General features: G+C 42.2%; 2 protein-coding genes across 12 annotated transcripts in view; both read right to left on the bottom strand.

Moving 5' to 3' along the window:
- Positions 1 to 40: 40 nt before the first annotated feature.
- On the bottom strand, positions 41 to 6,527 carry fbxl3a (F-box and leucine-rich repeat protein 3a). The gene is made up of 5 exons (XM_067604016.1): positions 6,252 to 6,527; positions 4,751 to 5,150; positions 4,547 to 4,669; positions 3,854 to 4,025; positions 41 to 3,335 (listed from the first exon to the last, which is right to left on the bottom strand). Exons 2-5 carry the CDS (start codon positions 5,147 to 5,149, stop codon positions 2,695 to 2,697), a joined length of 1,335 nt encoding a protein of 444 aa, XP_067460117.1. The 5' UTR covers position 5,150; positions 6,252 to 6,527; the 3' UTR covers positions 41 to 2,694.
- Positions 6,528 to 8,630: 2,103 nt separating this feature from the next.
- Positions 8,631 to 24,380, bottom strand: part of mycbp2 (MYC binding protein 2) — a 63,545-nt gene continuing 47,795 nt past the window's right edge. For 8 of the 11 annotated variants that reach the window (XM_067604002.1, XM_067604007.1, XM_067604011.1 and 5 more), the window contains 30 exons: positions 22,975 to 23,160; positions 21,878 to 21,982; positions 19,726 to 21,363; positions 19,429 to 19,598; positions 19,060 to 19,307; positions 18,787 to 18,954; positions 18,099 to 18,256; positions 17,794 to 17,993; positions 17,384 to 17,533; positions 17,133 to 17,293; positions 16,844 to 17,000; positions 16,449 to 16,673; positions 16,217 to 16,282; positions 15,671 to 15,910; positions 15,425 to 15,514; positions 15,248 to 15,328; positions 14,899 to 15,165; positions 14,364 to 14,647; positions 14,184 to 14,280; positions 13,914 to 14,033; positions 13,702 to 13,803; positions 13,478 to 13,606; positions 13,203 to 13,335; positions 12,967 to 13,070; positions 11,966 to 12,154; positions 11,771 to 11,878; positions 11,294 to 11,503; positions 11,105 to 11,212; positions 10,163 to 10,328; positions 8,631 to 10,002 (listed from right to left, as the gene is read on the bottom strand). In XM_067604002.1, coding sequence (XP_067460103.1) covers positions 9,887 to 10,002; positions 10,163 to 10,328; positions 11,105 to 11,212; positions 11,294 to 11,503; positions 11,771 to 11,878; positions 11,966 to 12,154; positions 12,967 to 13,070; positions 13,203 to 13,335; positions 13,478 to 13,606; positions 13,702 to 13,803; positions 13,914 to 14,033; positions 14,184 to 14,280; positions 14,364 to 14,647; positions 14,899 to 15,165; positions 15,248 to 15,328; positions 15,425 to 15,514; positions 15,671 to 15,910; positions 16,217 to 16,282; positions 16,449 to 16,673; positions 16,844 to 17,000; positions 17,133 to 17,293; positions 17,384 to 17,533; positions 17,794 to 17,993; positions 18,099 to 18,256; positions 18,787 to 18,954; positions 19,060 to 19,307; positions 19,429 to 19,598; positions 19,726 to 21,363; positions 21,878 to 21,982; positions 22,975 to 23,160 — 6,176 coding nt within the window. In that variant the 3' untranslated portion in view covers positions 8,631 to 9,886. The remainder of the gene's footprint in view (positions 10,003 to 10,162; positions 10,329 to 11,104; positions 11,213 to 11,293; positions 11,504 to 11,770; positions 11,879 to 11,965; positions 12,155 to 12,966; positions 13,071 to 13,202; positions 13,336 to 13,477; positions 13,607 to 13,701; positions 13,804 to 13,913; positions 14,034 to 14,183; positions 14,281 to 14,363; positions 14,648 to 14,898; positions 15,166 to 15,247; positions 15,329 to 15,424; positions 15,515 to 15,670; positions 15,911 to 16,216; positions 16,283 to 16,448; positions 16,674 to 16,843; positions 17,001 to 17,132; positions 17,294 to 17,383; positions 17,534 to 17,793; positions 17,994 to 18,098; positions 18,257 to 18,786; positions 18,955 to 19,059; positions 19,308 to 19,428; positions 19,599 to 19,725; positions 21,364 to 21,877; positions 21,983 to 22,974; positions 23,161 to 24,380) is intronic. The other 3 variants (XM_067604013.1, XM_067604014.1, XM_067604005.1) reach the window with 2 other exon arrangements.

The raw sequence follows: 24,380 nt of genomic DNA, 5'->3' as shown, positions 1-24,380 counted from the left end.
GGCGCAGGTTATAAGAGACCAATACTACGAGTTGACTATGTTAGTTCAATCCGATAATACTTCCTGCAAAAAGCGACTCAGTGGTTCTCTACAGTCCTGTTTGGCTACATGAAATATCTAATGCGACTTGGATAAAAAGGAATGAAGAATAGCTTGAAAATAAATCACATGCAGGATTGCCCAAAAGTTCGTCCACTGCTGACAACTGAAAATACATCTTTGTCAAATTATATTTCTCAAACATAATGACATAACTTTTAATAACATATACTGACACAAATCAAAATGTTTGATTACAATTTTGCTCACAATATTTGGTTTATCTTCTTATTGCCAATTTTTACAGTCTATGTTACTCCAAGTAGCAGATTCCTGTTGATCTGATGTTAACTTTTAAGTTTTCCTCACAATGATCAGCTGTGGAGGGGAAAGCCGTAAAAGTTAGCACTCCTTTCTCTTCAGGAAATTCAAGCATCCCTTTCACACAATTTAACACGAAAACTATGGCGTTCCTCTGCAGAAGTATGTGCAGGGTTAGATTGACAAACTGGAGTGTGATCACTTGAGGTTTGTTAAAATCGCTCCAGTGTGTTGATTCAATTCTTAAAAGTTTGTGGTGGTGGATTTAAGACTTTTGGACCCCCCTGTATGCAAGAGAGAGTGGGATGGGAGAGTGTCAAAACCAAAATCTTGCTGCTGGTCTGCTTGCTGGTTTTTTTTAATGATTCTTGCTTCTTTTGTATTACCGAAAAACACAAATTAATTACAAAAGCAATACCCATATCAATAAATTACACAGCTTATCTTCTCTAGTGAGTAGAGTATGAAAAAGATCCATCTAGTAAAGGATAACTCGCACTCTGGTTTATAAAAGACACTAGCCGTCGGTTAAGGAAACTTCAAACCCTGACAGAGGGTGAAATAAAGAAATAAGTACATTTCTATTCACAATAATCAAACACACAGCGTTTTATATACAGATGCATTTGACTTCCTTCTTAAAGGAAAAAATGTTTGTTTCACTCATCTGACTTGCCAAATCTCTTTTTAACTGAAATGAATGGATGTTTTGGGGTTGTTGTTTGTTTTTTTTGGAAAGGAGCACTAGCGATTTCTGCAAAGACGATGTTTGTAAATGACACAATGAACACTGTTCCTCTCCTGCGTGTACGATGAGATAACACAATACAGAGCAAACGTGGGCTAATAAGAGGGCAGATATTCACGACAGGGCCGAAGTTTAGAGCTTGAACAGGCAAATAGCAGAAGATACAAATGAAACCTATATAGGAAATATTCATTGAATGCACCTGAGCGACACAAAGGGTTAGTTTTGCATTCCCAGCGCGCATTTATAAGCTGACAGCCACAGAGACTAGCCTATTGTTGAATGATTATAAAGCAATCTGACCATGAAGGTTGGAGACTTACCAATATCTACCTCAGACATTTCTGTGCACTATCTATATTATATACAGTTATTTATCTGATTGTTTATTATAGCTTTATTACTTCAATATAGTGTCCTCGGCCTCTGATTCAACAGAGCCTCACTACAGCTGAAATAATCAGCATTAGAATCTGAGTCCAACTAAGAAATATTGGAGCATTATGAAGATAGTTTCTTTGCTTTCGTTCGGGTGTTTAAACGCCCCCAAAACACAAAGACTTGGTTTGTCCTGACTAGTATTTGGTATCCATGTAAGGTGCTTAGGATATCTATAACTGTACAGAAATGATCTCTAAACAAAATTTGTTAAATTAAGCCAATTCATGTGTGATGCAGAAAAGAAAAAAAAAATCAACACTGTATACCTTCACGTCACAAATATAGAGACTAATATACACATTTCTCTTTCTCTCCTAGCCAACATTTTCAGCAGTTGTGTTTTCTTTTCGGACGCGTGACTGAGTTCGGGGCGAGGAGGAAAAGCAACACAACTGCTCTTATGTTTTACATTAGTTTAAACTGAGGTGTAGGATCCAGCCCCTCTTCTTCAAATTTAGTGAATAATCGCCTCGACTACACCTTACAAAACGCCTTCTGTCTCATAACATGTACAAATACCTCCGACGCCATATTTTGTGACAGAGTGCGTAGCTGCTATCTCAGACTGGATTTAAGTAGGCCAAGTGGTAGTGTAACAACATGCAATTGTGCGCCTCATCGTTCCAATTACTCCACAATGTTAAAAAACATTGAAACACACACACACACACACTCACACTCACACACACACATACATACATACACACTGACATCTCTCATAATATAGATTATTATGACCAGGCTACAATGTCCATATAACTCATTTTGCCAGTTATAAAAACATTGTTTTAGTTTAATATTTCCATCTGCAATGGTCTGTGTGTTGATTGTGTAGAAGCCAGCCTGGTGAGTTCTGTCTCCGGAATCTGCAGAGCAGGTTTTTACAGTCCATTTGGAAGATAACAGGCAGAGAGTTTTGTGGTGTTTACATGACATGATAACATTGTGTGGCAGTCAGGTGCCACATTACATCACTGCCCTTGCACTCCACACAGTTCAGCGAGTTTATGCTCTCCATGTTGCTACCAAACATTCCACTTCTGCTGAGCATTTGAAGATTTTTTTTAACGCAAACATGGAGGGGGCATGAATGTTCTTTGCCTCAAACTTGTCACACTGAACTCTGTGTGCTTTCTGGCTGCTCTTTACCAGGTTGGCATCATGTCTGGAAACCAGACACGGCCCAGGTGCTTAGAAACCTCCCAGTGGATCTCATCCAGGGAGTATTTGTGATCTGGAATCAGCACCTCCTCCATGATGGACAGCTGAGACAGCCTACGGCCACACATCTTGACAAATTCCACAAACGCGCTGCAGGAAACCTCGCACTCGCCCAGGCCGATGGCTGACAGCTGGGTGCAGTGCTTCGCAATGCGGATCAGCTCCTCGTCCAGAGGACGCAGGCCGTTAGCGCACACCACCAGCTCCACCAGACGGGGGCAGTGGAGGCCAACTCGGCCCAAGACCTCCTTGCTGACTGAGCGGCCGAAGTAGAGGTGTGTGACAGGGATCTCTTCGTTAAAGAAAGGGCCGAACTCGTCCTCATAGAGGAAGAAGTACATGACCAGGTTGAATTTGGGCGAGTGCCTCACCATGGCGTCCCAGCTGCTCTTCTTGATGGTGTGGAAGTGCTGGCCCGGGTTCTCACTCACCACATCAATACGCAAGTGCTCCAGGTGGACATGTTTCTCTGAGGAGAGGGCCAGTAGGAGTTCATCACTCAGGAGGTGGTAGTTCAACGCCAGCTCTCTCAGCCCGTGACACTGATCGGCCACACACAGGATCCCTGCAAATATGGACAGGTTGCGTCTTTTAATCCCACTCATCATTAAATTCTGTTTTTAATGTTCAAAAAAGTATGAAAATATATATAGCCATGAGGAAGAAGGGAAACGAGTCAGACAAACAAAGTCATTATCAGAGCTGACAAATAAAAACGGTTCCAGGAAAAATGTATGTAAGAGGGAGAAACCGGCTAACGACACAACAGCTCATTCATGCATATCATGCGATGTCCACCACATGAAATGACAACATTGTTCAAGGCCAGACGTGAAAATTGCAGGCTCCAAATAAGCCACTGAACAAAAAAGCCTTGTGACTCAAAACAGGAAATCAAAAATATTTGACTGAAAGTAAAACATAACCATGACTTGTAAATTTGTTGACAGCAACTGAAAATAATCCAACAACCACAAGGAGAAAAAAAAAGAAAATATACGCAAAAAACAACAACGACAAAGCTGCTTCTTCTAATTTTAGGCACTGAGTCGTCTACAGTAAGTGTCTTTGATCCGTCTGTACCTGCTGGGGAGACGTGAGGGCAGCTGCTCATCTTCAGCAGTTTCAGGGTGTCACTGTTGTTGGCCACCAGCACCTTCAGAGATGGATCATCCACTGGTGTGTCGTCAATCTTAAGCGAGGACAACGATTTGGAGTTGACAAACACCACAGTCAGAGCTGAGATGAAATGAGACTGTGGACAGACAAAGATGGCACTGAATTATAAAGTATGTCCTCCTCTTTGAGCAGAAATAAAATCCTAAAGACTGGGAAGTGGAGAAAGGTGGGATACAAGAACGGTATATATGTGTCAAGTTCCTATGATAATAAAACATTACTTGCTGACAGCTTCCCAGGACACTGATTTTCAAGAGTTCATAAAAAGATCTCAGAGTGCATCAAGAGAGACAAAATAAAACTTGCAAAATGTGTTTCCTCCTGAGGCCTTGGAAGTAATTAAATCCTTGTCCTTGGACATGCATGGGAACAGACACTGCTTTTCAGCCTCATCCTCAGATAAGAAGAGAATATAAAAACTATCCCGTCAACTAACATGATCAGCCACAGCTTCAAGGACACCACAGAAATGAATTAGCAATGTATAAATCAATAAACTCAGATTATGAACTCTAAGAACAAAAGTTCCTTTGATTTCTCTTGCAACTCTGAAGAACAGGATACTAGGAAGACCCGATGTGTTTATGGTGATTATACCTTTGGAACCTCCATGAAACTGGGCCTGGCTGTAGAGATGAGCCCCAAGGTCTTCAGTGAGCAGTTCACCAACTGTGAAAGAATGTCACATGCTGCCTCTGCAGACTCTGTACTGCTGTCCACCTGGAATTACAAGGATCGGATGTCATTTTAAGAACATAAAAACTATTTTTTAACAAGCGGATTGTTGGATTCCAGTCTCACCTTGAAGCTGACGTACTGCAGGTGGTTGGAGTGCCTCTTTATAATCTGTTTAATGAGGTCTGGATGTGTAGCTTTCAGGTAGGAGCTGGCTGGCTGGTTAAGCTCAAACTCAAAGCATCTCCACAGCTCGGGCATGTGGAAAGCCTGGTTCCACCCACGGCACACCTGAGAGGCGTAAGCCCGGTCCAGCAGCGGGAGGTACTGGAAGATTTGGAGCAGGAGCTCCTGAGGCAGTCTTGCCCAGTGACAGTCTGGCGACTCACTGGCCTCTGCTGTCGCTGTCGCTGTCTCTGACTCTGACTCTGCGCCCGTCTGCTTCCGCACCTTCTTGCGAGCCTCAGGTGGGCTCTTACTGGGAGAGCCAGGGCTGTCCTCCTCACCTCCTTTCATCCTCTTCATCCTGAAACATGGAGATAAACCAGTTCAGCACCACAAAACACAAAGCTTTTTTACTACACAATATACATATGTCTCTATATTAATTAATAAGTCCTTTCAATGTTCTCGAACGTGTGACTAATGGTGTGAAAACTGATCCTAATGGTCGATTAGCCTCTTCCAAACACCAGTACTTCAGGTAAACATATGTGCACCTAATGTGGAGAACAATGAATTTAAAAATAATCTTAGACCCTCTTGTACCCATCTAGATACACATAAACTCATCTTAGCCGGGGCTTTGAATTGCTTTATTACTTGATAGATATAGCACTAAACCAGTTGACAGGTTTTACAGACTTTTTGTCACTTAGTCACATCTGTGTACTGACACTGCACCACTACTTTTCACAGACTGATTATACTAACATCAGCACTTCTTTGGTTTAAATCATATATGCCTTTAATTTGATATACTTCTGTATGAAGTGCATGAAAATACTTAAGTGTCAAGATTGTGGTTGGTGAGTTCATTCAAGAACTTTTTCTCTCATTTAGGTTTTGTTTTGTTTGTTGATGTTTTCCTTGTGTTTTTATGTTATTATCTCTCTTTGGTCCATTAAAAAAAAAAAAAAGACTAGCCAATAAAAGATGTCAACTGTTTTGATTGGTGGGGATCCACTCCCATAAAAATATAATTACATTAAATCACACAGAGACGTTATACCTGACATTGCTTAATTCATAACCAACATGTCTGCTGCTATATGCGGTTAACTTCAGCTACACTAGACGGAGGCCATGCTGAGGCAGGTGGCTGTCAACATATTGATATTACACTCAGCCAAACGTCTGATAGGACTGTGCAGTTTGTTTGACCCATGTACTCGAGGTAATTTACATAAGCAATAAACTGCTTACACTGCTCGCTACGGTAACTAATGTGGTGACAGCGTCAATGAATGTAACTAGCGTCAACAGTTAAGTTAGCTAGTTAGTTTAATAAGAGTAATAACAAATGTGCCAGTGGTTGAAATCATTCAGGGCTTTATTCACTGAATGATGGACAGCTTATTTTTATACGGAGATATTTGCTGGCTTATCGTTCAGCCGCCCATCCTACCTTGTTTACACTCTGCTATCTTTCTCGCCGTTAGCAGGAAAATCCGACTTGACACTTCAGCCCGGGCCCACGCTGGAAAAGCTCAATCGCAGCAGCCAGATAACACGCATCGGAGCACAATAACCGAGGCCTTTTTTGACGATAGAGAAAGAATTAGTAGTGTTTTTCAAGTGAAGAAACGGCCCCGCAGCCTGCCACCGCCGCTCGGTTGACCTAATTCCCTCGCAGGAGTTAGTCGCGGCCCCCTGAGCCTGAAATGGCGAAGTGTTGTTTTGAGAGCAGCGGTGCACCATGGGAAATGCAATGCGAAATGGCTGTTGGTAAAGATCGTCTCTGTAAAGTGATGACTCACTCGATGGTTAAAAAACAATCATGTTCTGTTATTTTAAAATGATCACAAATACACACTCTTTTTTGATTTTATTTTTTACTTTCTATTTAACAAGTTTTAATTTTATGTAAATGTCTTTTTATATTGCCTTTTGTTCCTTTTACGTTTTGTCTAGATGGCTTTAAAGCACTTTCAATTGCCTTGTTGTTGAAATGTGCTATACAAATAAACTTGCCTTGCTGCTTTTTCTGAACAAAAGATTTTGAACACTTTGATCCATATAAAGACTTGGTTATGTGTTTCTGAGTAATATCTTCTACGTTCATATATTATGGCTAAAAGTCTCTAAAAGAATTATTCAGCGTAATAAAATCACTATACGTAAATATCACATCTACTTATGCAAACTGAGAGTGACTCAAACAAACTTTACACACTTTATTAGTGGCTTTAAATTATATTTTGAGTCCCTTGAAAAAAAAACTACAATGCCTCATGTTTTAGTTGCTATTATTTTAAACAAGTATGTTAAATTTAATTTTATCTGTGACTTGTGTTTTGGTTGCCTAAATCTGATGTTTACAAAATGATACCCTTTGTGTCCTTTTTCCTGTCTTTGACTCTCTACCAATATTAAGTGTGTGTTCTCTAATGTGCACCTCTTCTCTGTGAATAAAATATTTAAAAATTGCTTTTCAAAAAAAGTGAGCATCAAACCACAAGCATGAATGTTTTATAAATAGACCATGGAATAAAGATGGAATAAAGGAGGATTACTAGTGATGTTTATTAATAATTCTCTTTGTAATACATTCTGGCTTCTACTTATTTTAATAAATCCACCAAGTGAACAATAAAATGACGATCAGATCAAATGTTAGTCATACAGTAAATGTCATGTTGTGTTGCCACTACTGTGAACTTTAGTACATCTGAAACTGTCAGTCTAACAGCTGTGTCTGATGTAATTTTAATGCCATATCTGATAAGATACCAATCAATCAGTCAATCAATCAATCAGACTTTATTTGTATAGCACTTTTCATACAAATACAATGTAACACAAAGTGCTTAACACAATAAAGCTATTACTATTCCAGTATGACATATCCTAAATTACTTAATGGAAAAATGTAGAGTGTATGTGGTAATGACTGTAACCCACTACTTATTTGTGGATTGTCTATACTGTACATATGAATTATACTGATGGGTTACAAATACTGTCACAATTAAGCAGAGGACCTATTTATTGTTATCCTGATTAAACACAGGTCATAAATAATAATATCAGTGAAGTGTTCATCCGAAAGCAATTCATTTCAGTTCCATCATATGACTTTCCTCCTGTCATATACAAACTATTTTACTATTGCAAGTGATATAGATTTTGGTAACAAAAACACCAAAAAACCCATATTTTAGATGATTTATTTTGGATGACTTGGTTGTTGACATTAGGTTGGGATGTACTGTAGCCCAACAGTTCTCAACCACAAGGGGTCACAAGATAAATCTGATGCAGGAAAATGGAAAAAAAAAAAAAAAATGTAACAATGTTATTTATTCTTTCAGACATTTCTCCTATCTTTGCCTTTTTTCAAGTGAGTCATTGGAATCTTTTACCTCTTAAAATAAATTATAAAAAGTCTCTAGTTGAACTGGTCACAACCAGTTTACATATGCAACAGATGGTGATGAGAAGTAGACGCTGTTTTATTTAAGGGGTCACAAGCAAAAAAGGGTTGAGGGCCACTAATGCAGCCCACACTCAGTCCTACAGACCAACAGGAAGCTTTCTATTACCCTTCAGTGAGACGCAGTTTGGTACCCAGAAATAATAGAAGAGTAACACATCTCCCATTTTACTCCTCTCTGCAATGGGAGCAGGAGTTTTTATTTTTATTTACAGAAATTATGTGTACATGAACCATTTAATACTTTATCTAGATTTGACACCACAGTGTCTTTACTATAAACAAACCAAAGACCAACAGGTGGGTCATTTAATGGAAACGTCAACGCTAATTAAGTAATGACACAGTGTATACTTTGCGAAACAGAGAACCTGGTTTATTACCATTCAACTCCATCCACCACAGATATTACAGAGCAGATTCACAAGTATTAAGCTTTTTTATATAACAGCAGCTGCTTTTTTTCACACTCTGTTCCCCTGACCCCCAATCCCCCTGCCTCCTACTAGGGAAAAGCATTACAGGTGCACAATTTTATTTGGTGTGACGACTGGCCCCTCAATTCGTTCAGCTGTAAATCAGTCTCACTGTGAGGTTTTTTGTTACTTTTTGTATCATTGAAGGATTTGGTACTTTTTTTTCTTCTTTTTTTTCCTAACAGAGCTGTAAATAGGATGTACACCCACCATCATTCACTGCAGGCGCCAGGCTCCTTCCCGCTTCCAGACAACAGAAAAGATATGACATTTAGAAGAGGGGGGTAGTATGACTGTCTACTGTATAAAAATGTACAGTGGCTTTATTGACATACATTCCATAGGTTAAACAGCTGCAAAATAGGAGGCACACCCAGTATTGCACTTCATTAAAAGTTCTGGCTCAAAACATAACCCAGAATATCAAACAAAACTGAAGTGAAGAGTAGCAACTTCGGAATACAGCTAATTTGAATAGTATCATTATATACAAGATTAGATAAATCGTACACTATTTTCCTTCCAAACATAATATTCTTAACAGTCTTATCCACCAACTTATCTTTTTTTGTCCGTCAACCCATGATGCACTTGACAGTGGAGAATACTGTACAAGATTACGAAAAAAGTTTACATACAACAATATTTTAAATTCATAGTTAGGAAGCTGGAAATACGGCCTGTTCCTTTTTTTTTTTTTAAACCCACGCTGATCCACAGTTGCTTTATGCAAATTTATTTCATATTCAATGTTTAATCTTGTATTGTTACACTTCAGTGATCAGGAGGTGAGCAACGTCTATAGAAGCCGAGGGAATACAACGGCCGCATGCAAACACGTCACAAGTTTTTTTCTTTTTTTTTTTTTGTTTTCTTTTTTTAAACGCTATGGTTCTTTTTTCATTCAGGTTACTCTGAATCCAAAGGAGCCGCCACTTGTGTTTCGTAGCAGAGCCTGGATACTGATGTTGGTAGATGAGCAGACCTGAGGACTCTTGGCTAGGGGCAGAAACCTGGTCCAGTGTCCAGGCCACTTGACGATGCAAGAGCCAAGCTTCACGGCTGAGCTTCAGCAGCAGCAGCCAGAAATCACAGTGGACAAACTGGTTTTCAGTAAAAGTCTCTTGTTGTTTAGAAGGTGTGGGCATTCCTGCACACCCCGCAGCCCAAAGCGAACTCCTCCCCTGTTGGCGGATGAACCACATGCAGAGGGCACTCAGTGCCCTCCAGCTGTTTGCCTTTGGGCCCTGTGACAGAAAGGACAAGGGTTACATCTCAATTATATCTTCTTACAGTCATTTCAGTCTGGTTTTTGCCGGCAGTCAGACTGTTTTTAAAGTTTGCATGTGCACTCATGAATGATTCAACATTTTCCAGAGGAGTCTTGTCAACAGAATCATTACACACCTGCAGGACAATGGGGCAGTTCCTCCTTGGGGACACTGGTCATCCTCTGGAAGTCATCATGGCAGGCGTTGCAGAAGTGTGTGGTGCCAAAGCAGAAGAAAACAGCCACGGAGCAGCAGTACCGGCATTTGTATTCAAGGAAGTCTGTGCCATGCTTTGAGCACATCTGGTCAGAAAATACATAACACATCAGCAGGGATGAGATCATATTTTGTTTTTTGAGTACAGATGAGCACCATTAAAAAAAAAAAAGTTGGATACTTTGGGAAGTATGCCTGTTTGCTTTCTTGCAAATAGTTAGATAAGAAGAGGGATATAAATCTCATGTCTGGAGTTTTGAGTCTCTGCTGGTTGCCAGGTAGTCACTGTGCCCGAGTTAAAACATGTAACCACTCATAAAACTACTTGCCCGGTTTTTGTCCGGATTAAACAAATGAGATACAACATGTCAGTTTGTGAGCTTTAGAGGTGCAGGTAGGCAGATTTTGTTAACTTTGGGCAGAGCTGAACTAAATGTTTCTCCCTCTTCCCAAAAATCTAGCACAATCTAGTGGGTTCTCACCCACTTCACACAATGACTTGCCAGCTGTGAGGAGGTGAGACAGAAAGCAAAAAATTCTCTCTTTAGCTCTTTTTTCATTAGTTACACAACTATGTCAACTTTTTGTGTCTACAAATGAATGCAACACTATTCGTGTCTGAAAGTGAGCGCCAGTATTCCCATATTTAAACCATTATCAAGTCTCTCCCCTCTCTATGACAGCCTGTTTCTAATCCCACCTTCAAGTGTGGCTATTTGGAACAGCTATAGACCCTTTTGCCTTCAGACATGATCAGACGACACGTTGTACAAACTGGTTTTATTTGAGTACACACAGGCCCCGTCTTCTCATCTAACTAACGTGGTATAGCAAAGGATCATAACAGGTATCATTTACCCACCTGAGCCCTGGAGACATCTGAACATGCTCCACAGATCAGCTCACTGGGGTCGTAGTCATCTCCCTGTCCTGCCTCTGCATCGCAGCGAGCCTCTCCCCCGAAATAGGCCTGGGAATAAGGACAGCTTTGATTCTCAACCCTTAAACTACATTTAAATAGAATATCTTGCTACTTTAGTTTATATGGTACCTTCTTGCACTTGTAGCAGACATAGTATGCGTATCTGTTCATGGCAAAGCCTGCAGGGTCGTTGTGGAAGCGTGCTCCTGGTGTAGTTATTGCCTCGCTCTTATGTAGACCCTCATACTCCAGCCTCATCAGAGCCTTTCTCCTCACATCCTCGTAGAGCTCCTTAATGGGGTCAAGTAGGTCCTTGATCACCGAGTGGTTGATTTTGTTCTGGAGGCAAACAATGAAAGAAATAAACATCGATAAAGGTCATTCTTTTGAGTTTTCACTGTATGTGTCAATGGCATTTCACAGACATGACCGTGAACAAAGAGGTTGTTGTATTTGAGGGGAAGACGCCCAGTAGACTAAACTTTTTCAACAAAGAATGTAAGCAAACGGAGCTAAATCAACTTTGGAGGCATGGTGGATTTGGTTTTCAACCTCTTTGTTACAGAGTTAATCCCTGGAGTCAGGGAGGCTCAGGTAACGTCTTACCTTGCAAATTGGACACAGCATGAAACCAAAAGTGATTCGGGGCCCCAGCCAACGATTTTCAAGAACACGACGAGTGCACTGAAGGTGGAACACGTGAGTGCAGTCGAGCTGGAAAAAAAGTTAAATGAGAACAAATGTGAAATGTGAAAGTGAAACCATTACACCTGCTGAATAAACAGTCACGCGTAGAGATACCTGTACAGCAGGAGCAGCAGAAAGAGCCTCTGTGAAGCAGATCATACACATGTCATCTGCATCTTGTTTCAGACAGCCAGTGTTCTTGTCACAGCCATGCAGACACGGAAGGCAGGTCTCCTCATTCTTCACTCCACCACAGGGGTGTCCACAAGGATGAGTCTTACTGCATGCCAGTTTAGCGTACTCCTGGGGGAGACAACATGAGAGGAGCTGGTGAGGCTTAGGAGCTACGGCAAACAAGTTATTTTTGTTACTAATGACTTTTGTGCTTTAATTTCTACACCATAAAATATACACTTTACTACACAAGTCCGCATTGTTCAGTGTGTGTATTGTGCTGGTATTTGCTCCTCTCTGATGACTGGACAATGCCGCATCTATTATTTGGGGTCTCAAATCCTCAAATGTCTCCCCTCAGGACATAGACCCTTTTCACGAAAACCAAAATCCTTTTGGGAATAGTACAGAAGCATCTGCCATCTGTATTTTCAATTGGCTACACCGTTTTAGCAAAACTAATTGTTTTGAACTGGTTATTCTTATTTCTAAATAAAAAATATTTTATACTTTCTTTTGAGCACAAACTTCTCTGTTGATACAAATCGTGCTATGGTGGTCACAGTTTTAAGTTTTAGTTTAGTTTTAGTTGGTTTTGTTTCATGTTGCCAAGCTTTGTGTTCCTGGTCAAAATTGAGCATCTGACTATAACCATGTATGAATCTATCATAATGTTAGATCTTTTTATTAACTTTATTTCTAATAATTATGAGAAGTTTTTCACTTCTCTTTGGAACTTGTAGTGTTGTAAGCCTCATTGAGCTGAACATATACAAAGTGTAGATAAGACTTTTTTTTTAAACCCCTAAACATTTTAAACAGTGGTGCAAAACAGCATCTGTGGTGTTTCTGGTAAAAACTGACCATTATAATATTATTAATAAACAGACAACACCTACAGATATTTAGTGGTACGATGTTCTTATAACAGTTGACGTTACCTGGCAGTCTGGGTCTGAGCAGACGCTGCCCACTGCAGACAGCTCGGTTCCGTTCCTCGTTCCACAGAACCTGCAGGCATCTGAGCTGCTGGATGCAGGTTTACCTAGAAAAATATGAGACTTAGAATAGATTTCTGAAGGCTAGTGGAAACCAGAGGGAAATTCTGGAGGTTTGAAACAAAACTTTTAATGAAAAAAAAAAACAATCAGACCAGTATGCAGTGTTGCAGTGTTACCTGTGTGCTCTCTGAACTCCACCATAGCCTTCATTGTTTTTGAGTCAGCCAGAGCCATGAGCCAGAAGAGCTTGGTCCTCCCACAGCCTTCATGGAGATCCACCTTTATGGCCTCCTCTTCCTCCTTGAACACCTGAAAGCACCCATGAAAAAAAGATTTAACACCAGCTCAATCTGCTCTACATTCCTTTTATAATAATTGGTTTCATATTATTTAATTCATAAGGCGTTAACACTACCGGAGGAATAATAATGCTTAAAAAGCCAACACTAACCTGTCTCTGGTGAGAGCGCGTGCGTCGGTGCAGGTGGAGGAAGCGGTCACAGTCGGTGCAAAGGTTGCCGCACATGTTGCACAGGATGATGGCTGCGGTCTCGCCGTCGTCATGGTTGTCACACATGGGCTAAGAGGAGGAAATAAGTTTGTTATTCTTTTGATGATCTGTCTATTAGTTTCCAACACTGGAACTCTTAGCTTTTTATAAACTATAGCTTTCACCATCTGTTTCTGCTGTCCATCTTTGCCCATCCAGCGACCAGAGGACAGCCTGTCTACATGGTCCTGGTCCAGCACGCACAGTGAAGCTAAAGCCAGCCACAGCTAACAGACAGAACAGGAGATAATGTATGATTAGTTAATATACAGTATTTCTACATTGAATACAATACATTCAATACGTTCTCTGCGAGTGACTAAATCTGAGTCCATACCCTTGTGGTGGCGATGCAGCGTACAGGAGACCGATGCTCCTCCTCCATTTTGGTCAGAGCTATGATCGTCTCAGCTATTGCATTTTTGGTGACTCTGGACCATGCATCTGAAAGGTGACCCTGGAAAAAAAAAAGCACATGACTGTCTTAGAAACATTTTTTAGTGCTGTGGGATCCATAAAACGTGAAATTTAAGAAAAATGTGGCTCCATATTGCATTAAGTGTGCACAGAGTTAAAAATGAAGGATGTGTATACACTAGGAACTTACACCGGCCATGTCTTTAACCAGCTTTATGATGATCTCTGCAATCTGAGGAGGGGTGGAACCTTTCATCCACCAGTGGCTCTCCCCTCTGCGGATGTAGCTGAACATGAAAGAAAGAGGCATCATAAAATACATCCTTTTCATTATCTGATTTCTGCTTGGGCTTGGCGGAAACCAACTCACCTGGAGTTGAAGATCATGGGCAACGTGACAGTTGTGACCCCTTTGCCCGCAGCCATGCCGGCTGTGCCAGAAATGGTGGTGCCTTTGGCCTTCAGCTGCACGGTGAGGGCTTTTGCGATGCAACCCAAGAACATGTCAAGGATGCCTAACTTGTTCCAATCACCCTTCTCTGTTGAGTGGATGATGTCACTAATGTCTGCTGGTGGCAGAGCCTTCACTCCAATGATGCTCGCAAGTCGCACTGGAGTCACCTCTGGAAGGACGCGTCTAAGCAATGATGTCACCTGAGAGGAGATCAGATGGCAAACAACGATATTTTTGAATAGTCCCACAAGGTATTTACTTAAACAGAAGAGTCTTTCTGGCTGATTTTGGTTCTTGAAGACCACATTGTGGCCAACAGTGAGTAAAATTACTTAGTTCCTAGTTGTATGCAAACACCTATTAAAGATTTTAATGTCATTTTCCATGTTTAACTCTATACTGAACGTGACTAAACCTCTACTTGTGTGTGTTTGCGTATACCCCAGCCCACCTGTCTCTGTACTCTCGGGGAAGCCGTGTGCAGCAGAGAAAACAGGTCTTGCATAAGTGTTAGTTGCTGCGCTAGGTACTGGCGGCCCACGTTGGAGCCACTCAGAGCCAGGACCATAGACAGGAGCTCGAAGCAGTAGGCGTCTGAGGAGGCGTCATCGTCACTGGGCTGGGAGTTGGCATTCTCTTTGCTGGAGATGGCGTGCTCCCACTCCTCCCTCACGCGTGTGGCCTCCATACGAATAGCCTGGACGATGTGCGCACACACCTGGAAAAGAATACACTCATTAGGTTAGAGGGCAAGGGTTATAATATTTCATCCTGAGCTGATGCTTGGACAGACTTTTTACCTGTTTCTGCAGGTTGGTCAGTTTGCTCCTGCTGAAAATGATTCCCACCATGTGCTCTTTAAGGTCTGCGTCAGATGGTACCTATTCATAAAAATGTAAAAAGTGCAAAACATTAAGTTAAAGGTCACTAAATATGTGAGTCAGTCAAACAGCACAGCTAAGCTTTACAGTGCAGACCTTGTCTTCTCCCTCTGGTGATGAAAGCAGGTTTTTCTCCTCCTGCTCTGGGGTAGGCTCTGCATCTCCACAGATTAGTTTCCCAAAGACCTAAATGAAAAAAGAAAAAAAAGAGACTTATTTGTAAAAAAATACATTTTTCAAAAGACTCCAGCTATTGGGACTCAAATGTAATATTTGCAAAATGTTAGGTTTCAAACAGACAGTACAGAATGGTAATTGAAAAAAACCCTAAATTAGACAAACCTGTGAGGTGATGAGGCGAAACACGCGGAGCGTTTCAGCCTCACAGTTCTTTTGCTGGGCCATGCTGGCTGAGATCTGTCCTGGAATCTTGATGCTGTCACCCTCTTTCCAGCCGAGGACCTTCACCTGGCGCACCCTCAAGGTGTTTTCTGGACCTTTCAGCTCCACCTTGATCACATGGTGATCCCCTCCAGGGAGCTCACTTGTCACCCAGCCCATGTGACGTGAGTCGAGGTCGACCTTGGATGAAAAGGCACAGGGGTGATCATAGAGTTCATCCACAGATACATTATCTGGTTCATGGTGCACCTCATAAAAATAACACTAATTTAACGCTTGATCATTTCTACATCTCTTGTTCCAAAAGGACTCACTATGATAAGGACAGATAGTGATCATATGAACAGTAATTTATAGCACTTAAAAAAAGAGACCAGTGAAGCCACAGGCTGTCAGTTTTTAAATTTTGAAAGTGGATTTGATGTTAACTGGACAAATTTTGGATACACTTCACATTAAATGTGAAGCCAAAGAAACAGACCATACCTGTTTGATTCTGCAGAGGTCCTCTATAGCTTTTCCACACAGGAATGTCACTGATGTGACTTTGTTCTGTGAATATGAGAGTAAAAATGAAAACACTGAATCCATCAGAAACCCATATAAAGACATTATCACCACTCATTACACTATGGCCTTAAAGTGGCATTTATTCCATAACAAGTAGTGTTTTATCCCCCCAAACACATCAATGTCTGCTTTGCTGTTGCCTCCTCACCCCGATGTCTCTGGAGTTGTCCACATGAACAGACACATTGGAGGCATTTATGCCTTTCACACAGCTGATAGTGATGCTCTTAGTTTTGTTCTTGTCCTCATCTCCAGATTCCCAGAAGGTCTCTGTGGAGCCATCTGTTAGGCTGCCGATCATGGCAGGACGACTAGACGTTTTGATGTCCACTACACTGGTCAGGTCCTTGAGACAGGTCACCAGGCAGAGATCCTGTAAACACACATAGATACATCAATGTCAGGTCAGTGAATTAACACAGATCCAGAAACAATGAGACCCTTACCGCTGTGTCTGTCTGTGCTTTAAACACAGAACAGACTTATGATGGATATACAGTAAATACAGTTAAATCCCTGTTGAGTAAGTGGATATTATCTTGCCTGGCTCATTGCTTCGTAGCCTGACTGCACACTGATGTTGAAGCTCTCCTCACTGTCTCCATCATCCGACTTGGACAAAATGTTGTTGATGTGATGGAAAACGTTGCTCTGGTGCAGGAACTGGTGGTCGGACTGCTTGAATTTGAGACTCCAGCACCTAAAAGAATGAGTCACAGATATTTACATTACCCATAATATGTGCATGAAGCTCAGAACAGGCAAAAATACAAAGAGGCATGGATTGTCACAAATGCATAACGAAAACAATTTGTTGCTTAAGAAACTGTACCTAAGTGCCATCTGCTGAAGTGAGCTTCCACTAGGAAGTGACATCATGAGGTCGGAGATGGTCTGAAGGAGACGGTGGAAGGTGTGGGGGAGAGGGTGAGCTGCCTCCCCGGCAATAACAATGTCTGACAGAGGGTGTTCACAGACACCAAGGTCTCTTTCCTGTAGGGTAAGGAGAGGATCATGATAAGAAAATGCAACAGCCAAGTAGAAATAACACTTCATGTTGTTTGACTTTCAGCCACTCATCACCTGTTCCACAACTTCTTTGTTCCCTTTGTTTTCCTCATCTTCCTCGTCCTCAGGTTCAAACGGTGATGGCGTGAGAGATGCTACAAAATGCCAAAGGATGTCATGCAGGGAGGTGGTCTGGATCACATTGCACAGAAGCCAGTTGAATGCCTGATGGGACACCAAGAACAAATCATACTGATTAGTCTTTGTATTAATAGTGCATTTGGACAGCATTAATTACATATAAACAATAGAACAGCCTAATTAAAATATATTTGCTAATTAAGTATACAAATCTAATTGACTAATTCACAACGTAGAGTCAACTAATTGCCTATAATTCAGACTCACTGCTTTATAATCAGCAATGATTAAAGCAAAATTGAGTTCTGAGATTGAGCAAAATATTGCCGCTAAGACAGCTGTACCTCCATGGCGAATACCCTGCAGGCAGACTTCCTCAATGCATGCCTCATGGCCACCTCCAGGCCCTCCAGGTCATGGTGCTGGATAACAAACGCCAGGACAGGCCACTGGAAGTTCCTCTCCCCTTTACTGAGGGAGCCATGGGCCGAGATTAACCTAGAAAGCTCTGGAGATGGGTGGCGCAACAGTGAAGATCCCACTTCTGTAAGGGAGACAGAGCAGGTCATTGTTACAGATGATGCTGTAACTCATTCATCCTTCAGTATAACTTGTGAACTCTTAATTCTCAATGATTAAGTTTAAATACCTGCATCGCCACTATGGACCCTGCGCCTGGGCACAGCTTTGACCCGGGCCGGAGAGGGCGAGTGCTGCTTGTCATACTCAGAGGCGACGACTGAGTAAGACCTCTGAAACACAGTGCGCTTAGCCGTGTCGCTGTCTGTGATTGGGCTGGTCTCAAGACTATAAGAAAACAAATAAAGACATATACAGTTTAACCTCCAATTAAAACATCATTGACATAATCAAAATCAATTTAAATATTGCACTGCATCAAGTATGTTTTCAAAAGAGAGTGTGCCTGTCCGTGTGTTCATTTTCAGCAGCTACTGAGCGTGGGAGGAAGGGATGGATTAAAGGATAAATGTGGACCGATTTTGGCAGAGATTTTGATTGACTTTTTGTTAAACAGTGAGGGCGATACAGTCAACCACTTAAAAAGTTTTCTTTGCTTTACAAAAATTCCTGACAGTGAGTGGAGCAGCCACGCTCTTTTGTACTGTATAGAATGAGGGTGGTCATGATTATAAGGCTGTCAAAACAAAGTTATTATGTGTGTTTGAATAAATTCACTTGAGAGAGAGAGCTTCCTGTATACTCAGGTACCTCAAAACCTTAAGGACAGATTTGCTAACAATAGTGCCGTGAGTTGAATATTCATTATGTGTGTCTAGGTTGTATAAACAGAAGGTAATTAAATGATTATGTGTTACCTGGGGGGCATTGATTTCATGTTGCTCTCTGGTTCCTCAAACACATTGGGGCAGGCGTCAGGGGTGACTGAAATGTAGGGAGCAGGAACAGATGTGGAGCGCAAATACCTCATCTCATCTTGGAAGAGATTGTCATCTTGGTAGGCGCCAAAGTTCTCTGTGTGTTGCCTGGGAGATGACAGGAGAATGAGAATCATTATGAAAACATATGTTACTGTAGGATTTTCTTACCTATAAAAGGCAACCTATAATTGACTGAGTTGTTTAAGCTACCTTGCTAGTGTCTGAAGGTAGAGACAGCTCATTTTATTGGGGATTTCGTCTGACACGCCCTCCTTGAGGCTAGGAAGCAGATGGGAATGCAGGGGCCGGGGAGGGTGGTGGCATAGCATGCTGGGCTCGGCAGCGCTGCTGAGGGACAGCAGGAACAAAGCGTTTGCCCGGATCACCTGGTGGGCCTCCATAGTGGGCAGTGCCCTTGGGGTCTTCACTTGCAGAGGTTTTTTCCTTGACTGTTTCACCTGGCAAGAAATATGCAGATAGGGATTAGTTCAAGTAGACTAAAAAGTCAGTATGAGTTCAAAGCTGACAGTGTTTCAGTAAAAGAGGGTTAAGTGCTACAGCCTTGCAGCAGCAGGCTACCTTTTCCCTGGCGGCAGTCTGCTTCTCTCTCAGGTATTTTTCCCGACAGCGATCACACACCAGGTACCAGGTGCTGCCTCCTATGCCTCCGTCTCCACAGTTCCCAGCCCAGCCACCACAGAAGTGGCCAATGCTGTTGTATCCTTGGCCACCAGCATAGCGACCACAGCCTGCCACAGAAATATTACGGGATGTTCAAGTCACACAGCATATTTTACATAGATATAATTCATTTTAATCAAAGAAGTATTGTGAAACTGCAACTAAAAATCAAACCAGAGCTTTCTGTATTCTTACCTGGGTGAGCCTGTCTCATATGGTAGGTGACAGGGTAAGGATGAGATTCCCCGCATAGCTCACAGATAGTGTCTTTCTCCGGTCCACCCATGGCAAGCTGTGCCATCTCTCCGAACAGATTGCCTCTTGGGCGCACCTCTGCCTTCTCCCTTTTCTTCTTCTCCTTCTTTGCCTTTTTACTGTCTTTCTCATGCTCCTTCTTTTTTAAGATGGCACTGGACCCTGGGCTGGGGAAGATCATGTTCTGAGTGGCTGCCTTGATGGTGGCCATAGAGATGTCCTCCCAGAATGCCACCAGATGCTGTAACGTCAACGGTAAGATTGACTTTGCTCTTATGGAGGGATGAGAGGTCATCTCATAGGAAGCGGCCTCTCCTTTCCCATCCTCACACTTTTCTGGCAGTGGAGGTTCCTTCAGCATGGACAGTACCTTATTTTTGTTGATGCTGCCCATTTTGGAGATATCTGGGCCATGTGGAGCGATATTAAACATGTTTAGTGCAGAGGAAATCTCTAAGGAGTGACGGTTCTTTAACTTGCTTTCCTTCTCCTCAGCACCCTGTCCTCCCAGGGAGCTGCGTATGGGTGCGTGCTCTTTGGTTAAGTCTGGGTTGAACTTGAGGAAGGAGGAGCAGGCCATGGCATCGTGGACTATACCTTCATGCCACAGGAATGCTGCGAAGACCGCTCGTGCACACTCAGCCACAGAGGGTGACATTGCCTGTTTGGCAGGCTCTGTGAGCCTTGGTGTACTCTCACCTTTAAACAGAGGCCCAGATTTGTCTTTCTTTGGGCGTGTGTGTCGACTGGAGGTTTTGCGGCTGACCTTGGGTGAAGAGCGGCTCTCTAGTTCCTCTTTGACAGGGGCTTTGCCGATGCTAAAGTGCACCTTACATGAGCCGTCTTCAGCATTACGTGCCTCTGCATTTTCATCGTTGCCATCCTCGTTGGAGAGGAGAGCACTAGAGGTACACACCTCCACCACTTCACTGTGAAGGTTCTCTTGGGTCACGTGTGGAGAAGGAACACGGTTCTCTGCATTGCTGATCATGCCTTTATTTGGATCTTTTGGAGACAGTTTTGGTTTTGGGGAGGTCGACCTGCCCCTGAGTGGCTCTGTAAGTGGGACCTTCTTCTTTCTAAGAGTGTCTGGGTCCAGAGTGTATGAATCTGATTTGGATCTCTCTCTGGGAGGTTCAAGCCGGGCTTTGGAGGACGGGCTAACTTTAGTTGGGAGGTTCTTGTCATGGTTGCTTGAGGTGGAGTGCTGGGAGGAGGTGCTGGAGGGACTAGACCTGCCTGAAGAGGATACGCCTTTTTGTTTTGGAGAGGAGGAGCGAGAGCCAGGGTTAGGGGACTCAGCCCGATGTCCTGAGGTTCTACCATCTGCCTTTAGGGCTTGAAGAGTGTTGTGATTGGGCGAGTGAGAGCGGCTATGAGAGTCAGACCTCAGTTTGGCCGTATCTGACCGCAAAATGAGAGCTTCACTGGCTGAGAGTCCACCCTCACCCGTCTTGACTCTGCTCTGTTCGGACGAGCGGCTTCCTCGACTCTCCTGTTTGGGGGAGCGGTTCTCCTGGCGGTGTTTGGAGGATGGGGACATGGGCCGTGCACCAGACATCAGGTTCCCTCGTTCACCTAAACGTTAATAATTCAAACAGTTACACTACGAAAGAGGACTATAATCAGCGGTAAGAGTGTAACCATTTAACTCTAGTCACAACACCTGAGTGGAAAACAAAAATGTAATGTAAAAAAGATACAGTAAAATGAAATGAAGGGCAGAAAGACAGACAACTTAAGTCACAAAGGTGAAAGATGTTATACCTTGTTAAGCAAATGACAACTGTGAGAGATATATTTTCTTAAAAACAAACTTGACTTTTACTTAGATAGATGTTTTTTGGGGGGGAGGGGGAGGGGGGGGGATCCTACCAAGTTTTAAACTGAACTTAATTCAAAACTCATGAGTTTATCATCTCCATTATAATATTGTATTTGGCCACAGTTTTTAAGGTTGACACTAACACTACATGCCTAAAATCTTATTGCCAAAAAAAACTTTAGTTCACCACAGAAAAGACTGTGTTTCTTGAGTTCCTACCCACCCTCTGTTCAGTCTGAGGGAGGCATGCATGCTGTGATTACCCACCCTTTTGCCTTAGAGCGAGAGATGAGAGAGCAGTACCATGCCCAGCCACGGACACACTGCTTTTGTGCACACGCTCACGAGAAGCAAGGCTGCATGATGAACCATCTACAGCGGAAAACAGTGGCAGGTAAACAAACAAGAAATGGAATGCAAGGAGGCCGCCACAGAGAGAAAGAAAGCACAAAGAGGCAATGGGGTCAAGTCAAGAAGGTGAAACTGGAAGAGGCAAGGGGACAAAACATTAAAGTGATGGGAAGATACAGGTAGAGAAAATGACAGACTAGGAGACAGAAACACTTAGAAGAGGAAAAGATCAATAGATCACCAGGTAAAAAAAGAAATGACCAAGATTAGAGAGAAAGTAGCAAGACAAAAGAAGAGACTGACAGGAAAAAAGAGAGCTATACAAGTTTAAAAATATTTTGGTTCAAAAATCATCTTTTTTAAACTGGGGTATTTTTTATTATCCAGTGAAAGCACAAACTATGAATATCTGGGCTATGTAATATCGTTAGTTAATGACCGGTGTGAAATCTTGCTGTTTTAGGAGGTTATTGTAGACTGACAACAAAAAACTATTAAGCGTACTGTTGGGTACATTTGCAGTGAAGCCCTGGTCTGGTTGGGACAAGGAATGAAACAAGGTGTTAATCAAGGGCGAAAAATGCAGATATGAAGTTTAAGTAGCAATGAAGGTAATGAGGAAAAGGAAAAGAAAGCTCACCAATCAAGAGAGCAAGCAGAAAAATAATCAGCTCAGCCTATTATTTCAGCACATGGCAAAAATATCCATTTTAACAAGCCATTTAGTCTAGTATTAAGGTTCAAATCTTGTTTAAAAAAAAAATAAGAGTGAAAACAATTTTGTATGTTTTTAAAGCCAGCGTCACCTATTATTTTTAAAAACAAGACTTAAACGTTCAATAATAGACATATCGGCTTGTTAAGGATATTTCTGGACCGTAGAACATAACTGCACGTTATGTGTCACATATCACTCCTGCCCTCCCCAGAAAATGAATAAAATAAAATGAGCTTGGAGGAAAATGATCAACACCTGTGCAAGCAAGCGCTGCCAGAAAGCTGGACACACTTACTCAGAAGCTGTGGTTGTGGCTGAGACAGTTGGGAGGGGGATTGTCCAAACACAAATGGGCTGTGGACAAGGGAGGAGGAGGAGGAGGAGGGAGGTTGGGCGGCTTGCTCAAATACGGAGGAAGAGGGAGCTGCTGAGAGGAAGGGCCCAGACTGAATGGAATTCAGTATGGCACTCAGCCGGTCACCTGCAAACATGGAGACAGAGGAGGGGGGAAAAACTACAGCTTACACTACGGTTTGAGGATTTCAAAGGGGGATGAGGGTAACTCAAGTGTTCATTTTCAAGGCAACATGTGTACGAAATGGGAGGATCATCAATATGAACGATGAGCAACTGGATCAGGAATCATCTGGTTCTTTGATGAAAAAGTCGAAAGGCCGAATTGTTGAGACGCATACCATATTACCGCAACGTTCACGGTTCTATTTCAGCTGAGGACCTCTGTCTCTCCCCTCACTTCCTGTCTGTCTATACCTATAACAACACTGTCCAATAAAGGCAAAAATGACGAATGAACTTAAAATAAAAAAGTCAAAATGGTAAAAGCCTGTGTGCATAAAAAAAGAAGTGATCTATGACTCAGTGATAGGTAAGAAACACCCAATCACTGAGCTTCAATGTTGAGTTTAAAGGTAAAGATCCCGCTTTGTAAAAAACTGCCAATACTTTAAACTGTTTTGATCTGTTCACTTTCATATTCTGCTGTGTTTTGTTCCCATATGCAATGACGAAGCATGCTGAATTTGCTACAGCTCTGATTGGCGCCTCTGACTGGCTTCTTCTAAGAAACAAAGTTGAAATTAAAACTGATGGCAGTAACATAAGCGTGTCGTATTGCGATATTCCAGGAGACTTGCGTGTTTCCATGTTGAGGATCATTGAGGACAATATTAACAGAAAAGACTTTCAAATAGGACTTTACGGTGGTAAATATACTTCCAGAACCAGCAGTTCCTCCCATTTCGTAACTCTATTTATTTACTCTATTAAAAAGATAAATTGAGGGAGGGGCAGAGGGGGGTCTCTTTCTACTCTTTTATTTTAAGTGTCACTCTTGGAAAGAAGCCTGCATGACCTCATCAGAACTTCCAAAGACAAGTATCTCCATAACTGTATATCGAGCCGACACTGCATCAGGTATCATTTGAAGTCTTCCATTCTCTCTCTTGATACCAAGTTTAATGGTCCACCATCCGCCATTTCATCAGTTGTTGGAGCCAGAAAATCCAAATTTGGGAAAAGCGGGGGGCTGCCTGGGTGGTGTGGATATGGGGAACTGAACCACTATGGTTGATTCAGGAAAAAGAAACCACAAGTGTTTGTGGTAGGGACGGCACACTCAACCCACAAAAATATATCCAAGGACCTTTTGCCAGTCATCCATGTGTTTGTTGATTTATAATT

Source organism: Thunnus thynnus, chromosome 11, assembly GCF_963924715.1.
Source record: "Thunnus thynnus chromosome 11, fThuThy2.1, whole genome shotgun sequence".
Lineage (NCBI taxonomy): Eukaryota > Metazoa > Chordata > Actinopteri > Scombriformes > Scombridae > Thunnus > Thunnus thynnus.
This window is presented reverse-complemented; position numbering and strand designations above follow the sequence as displayed.

What these genes read in the sequence shown, in the direction of transcription:
- fbxl3a (XM_067604016.1), bottom strand. Translation starts at nt 5,149, where the DNA reads ATGAAGAGGATGAAAGGAGGTGAGGAGGACAGCCCTGGCTCTCCCAGT. An exon ending in TGCAGTACGTCAGCTTCAAG is followed by an intron (nt 4,670 to 4,750) that starts GTGAGACTGGAA and finishes TTGTAATTCCAG; the next exon opens with GTGGACAGCAGTACAGAGTC. An exon ending in GTTTCATGGAGGTTCCAAAG is followed by an intron (nt 4,026 to 4,546) that starts GTATAATCACCA and finishes GTCTGTCCACAG; the next exon opens with TCTCATTTCATCTCAGCTCT.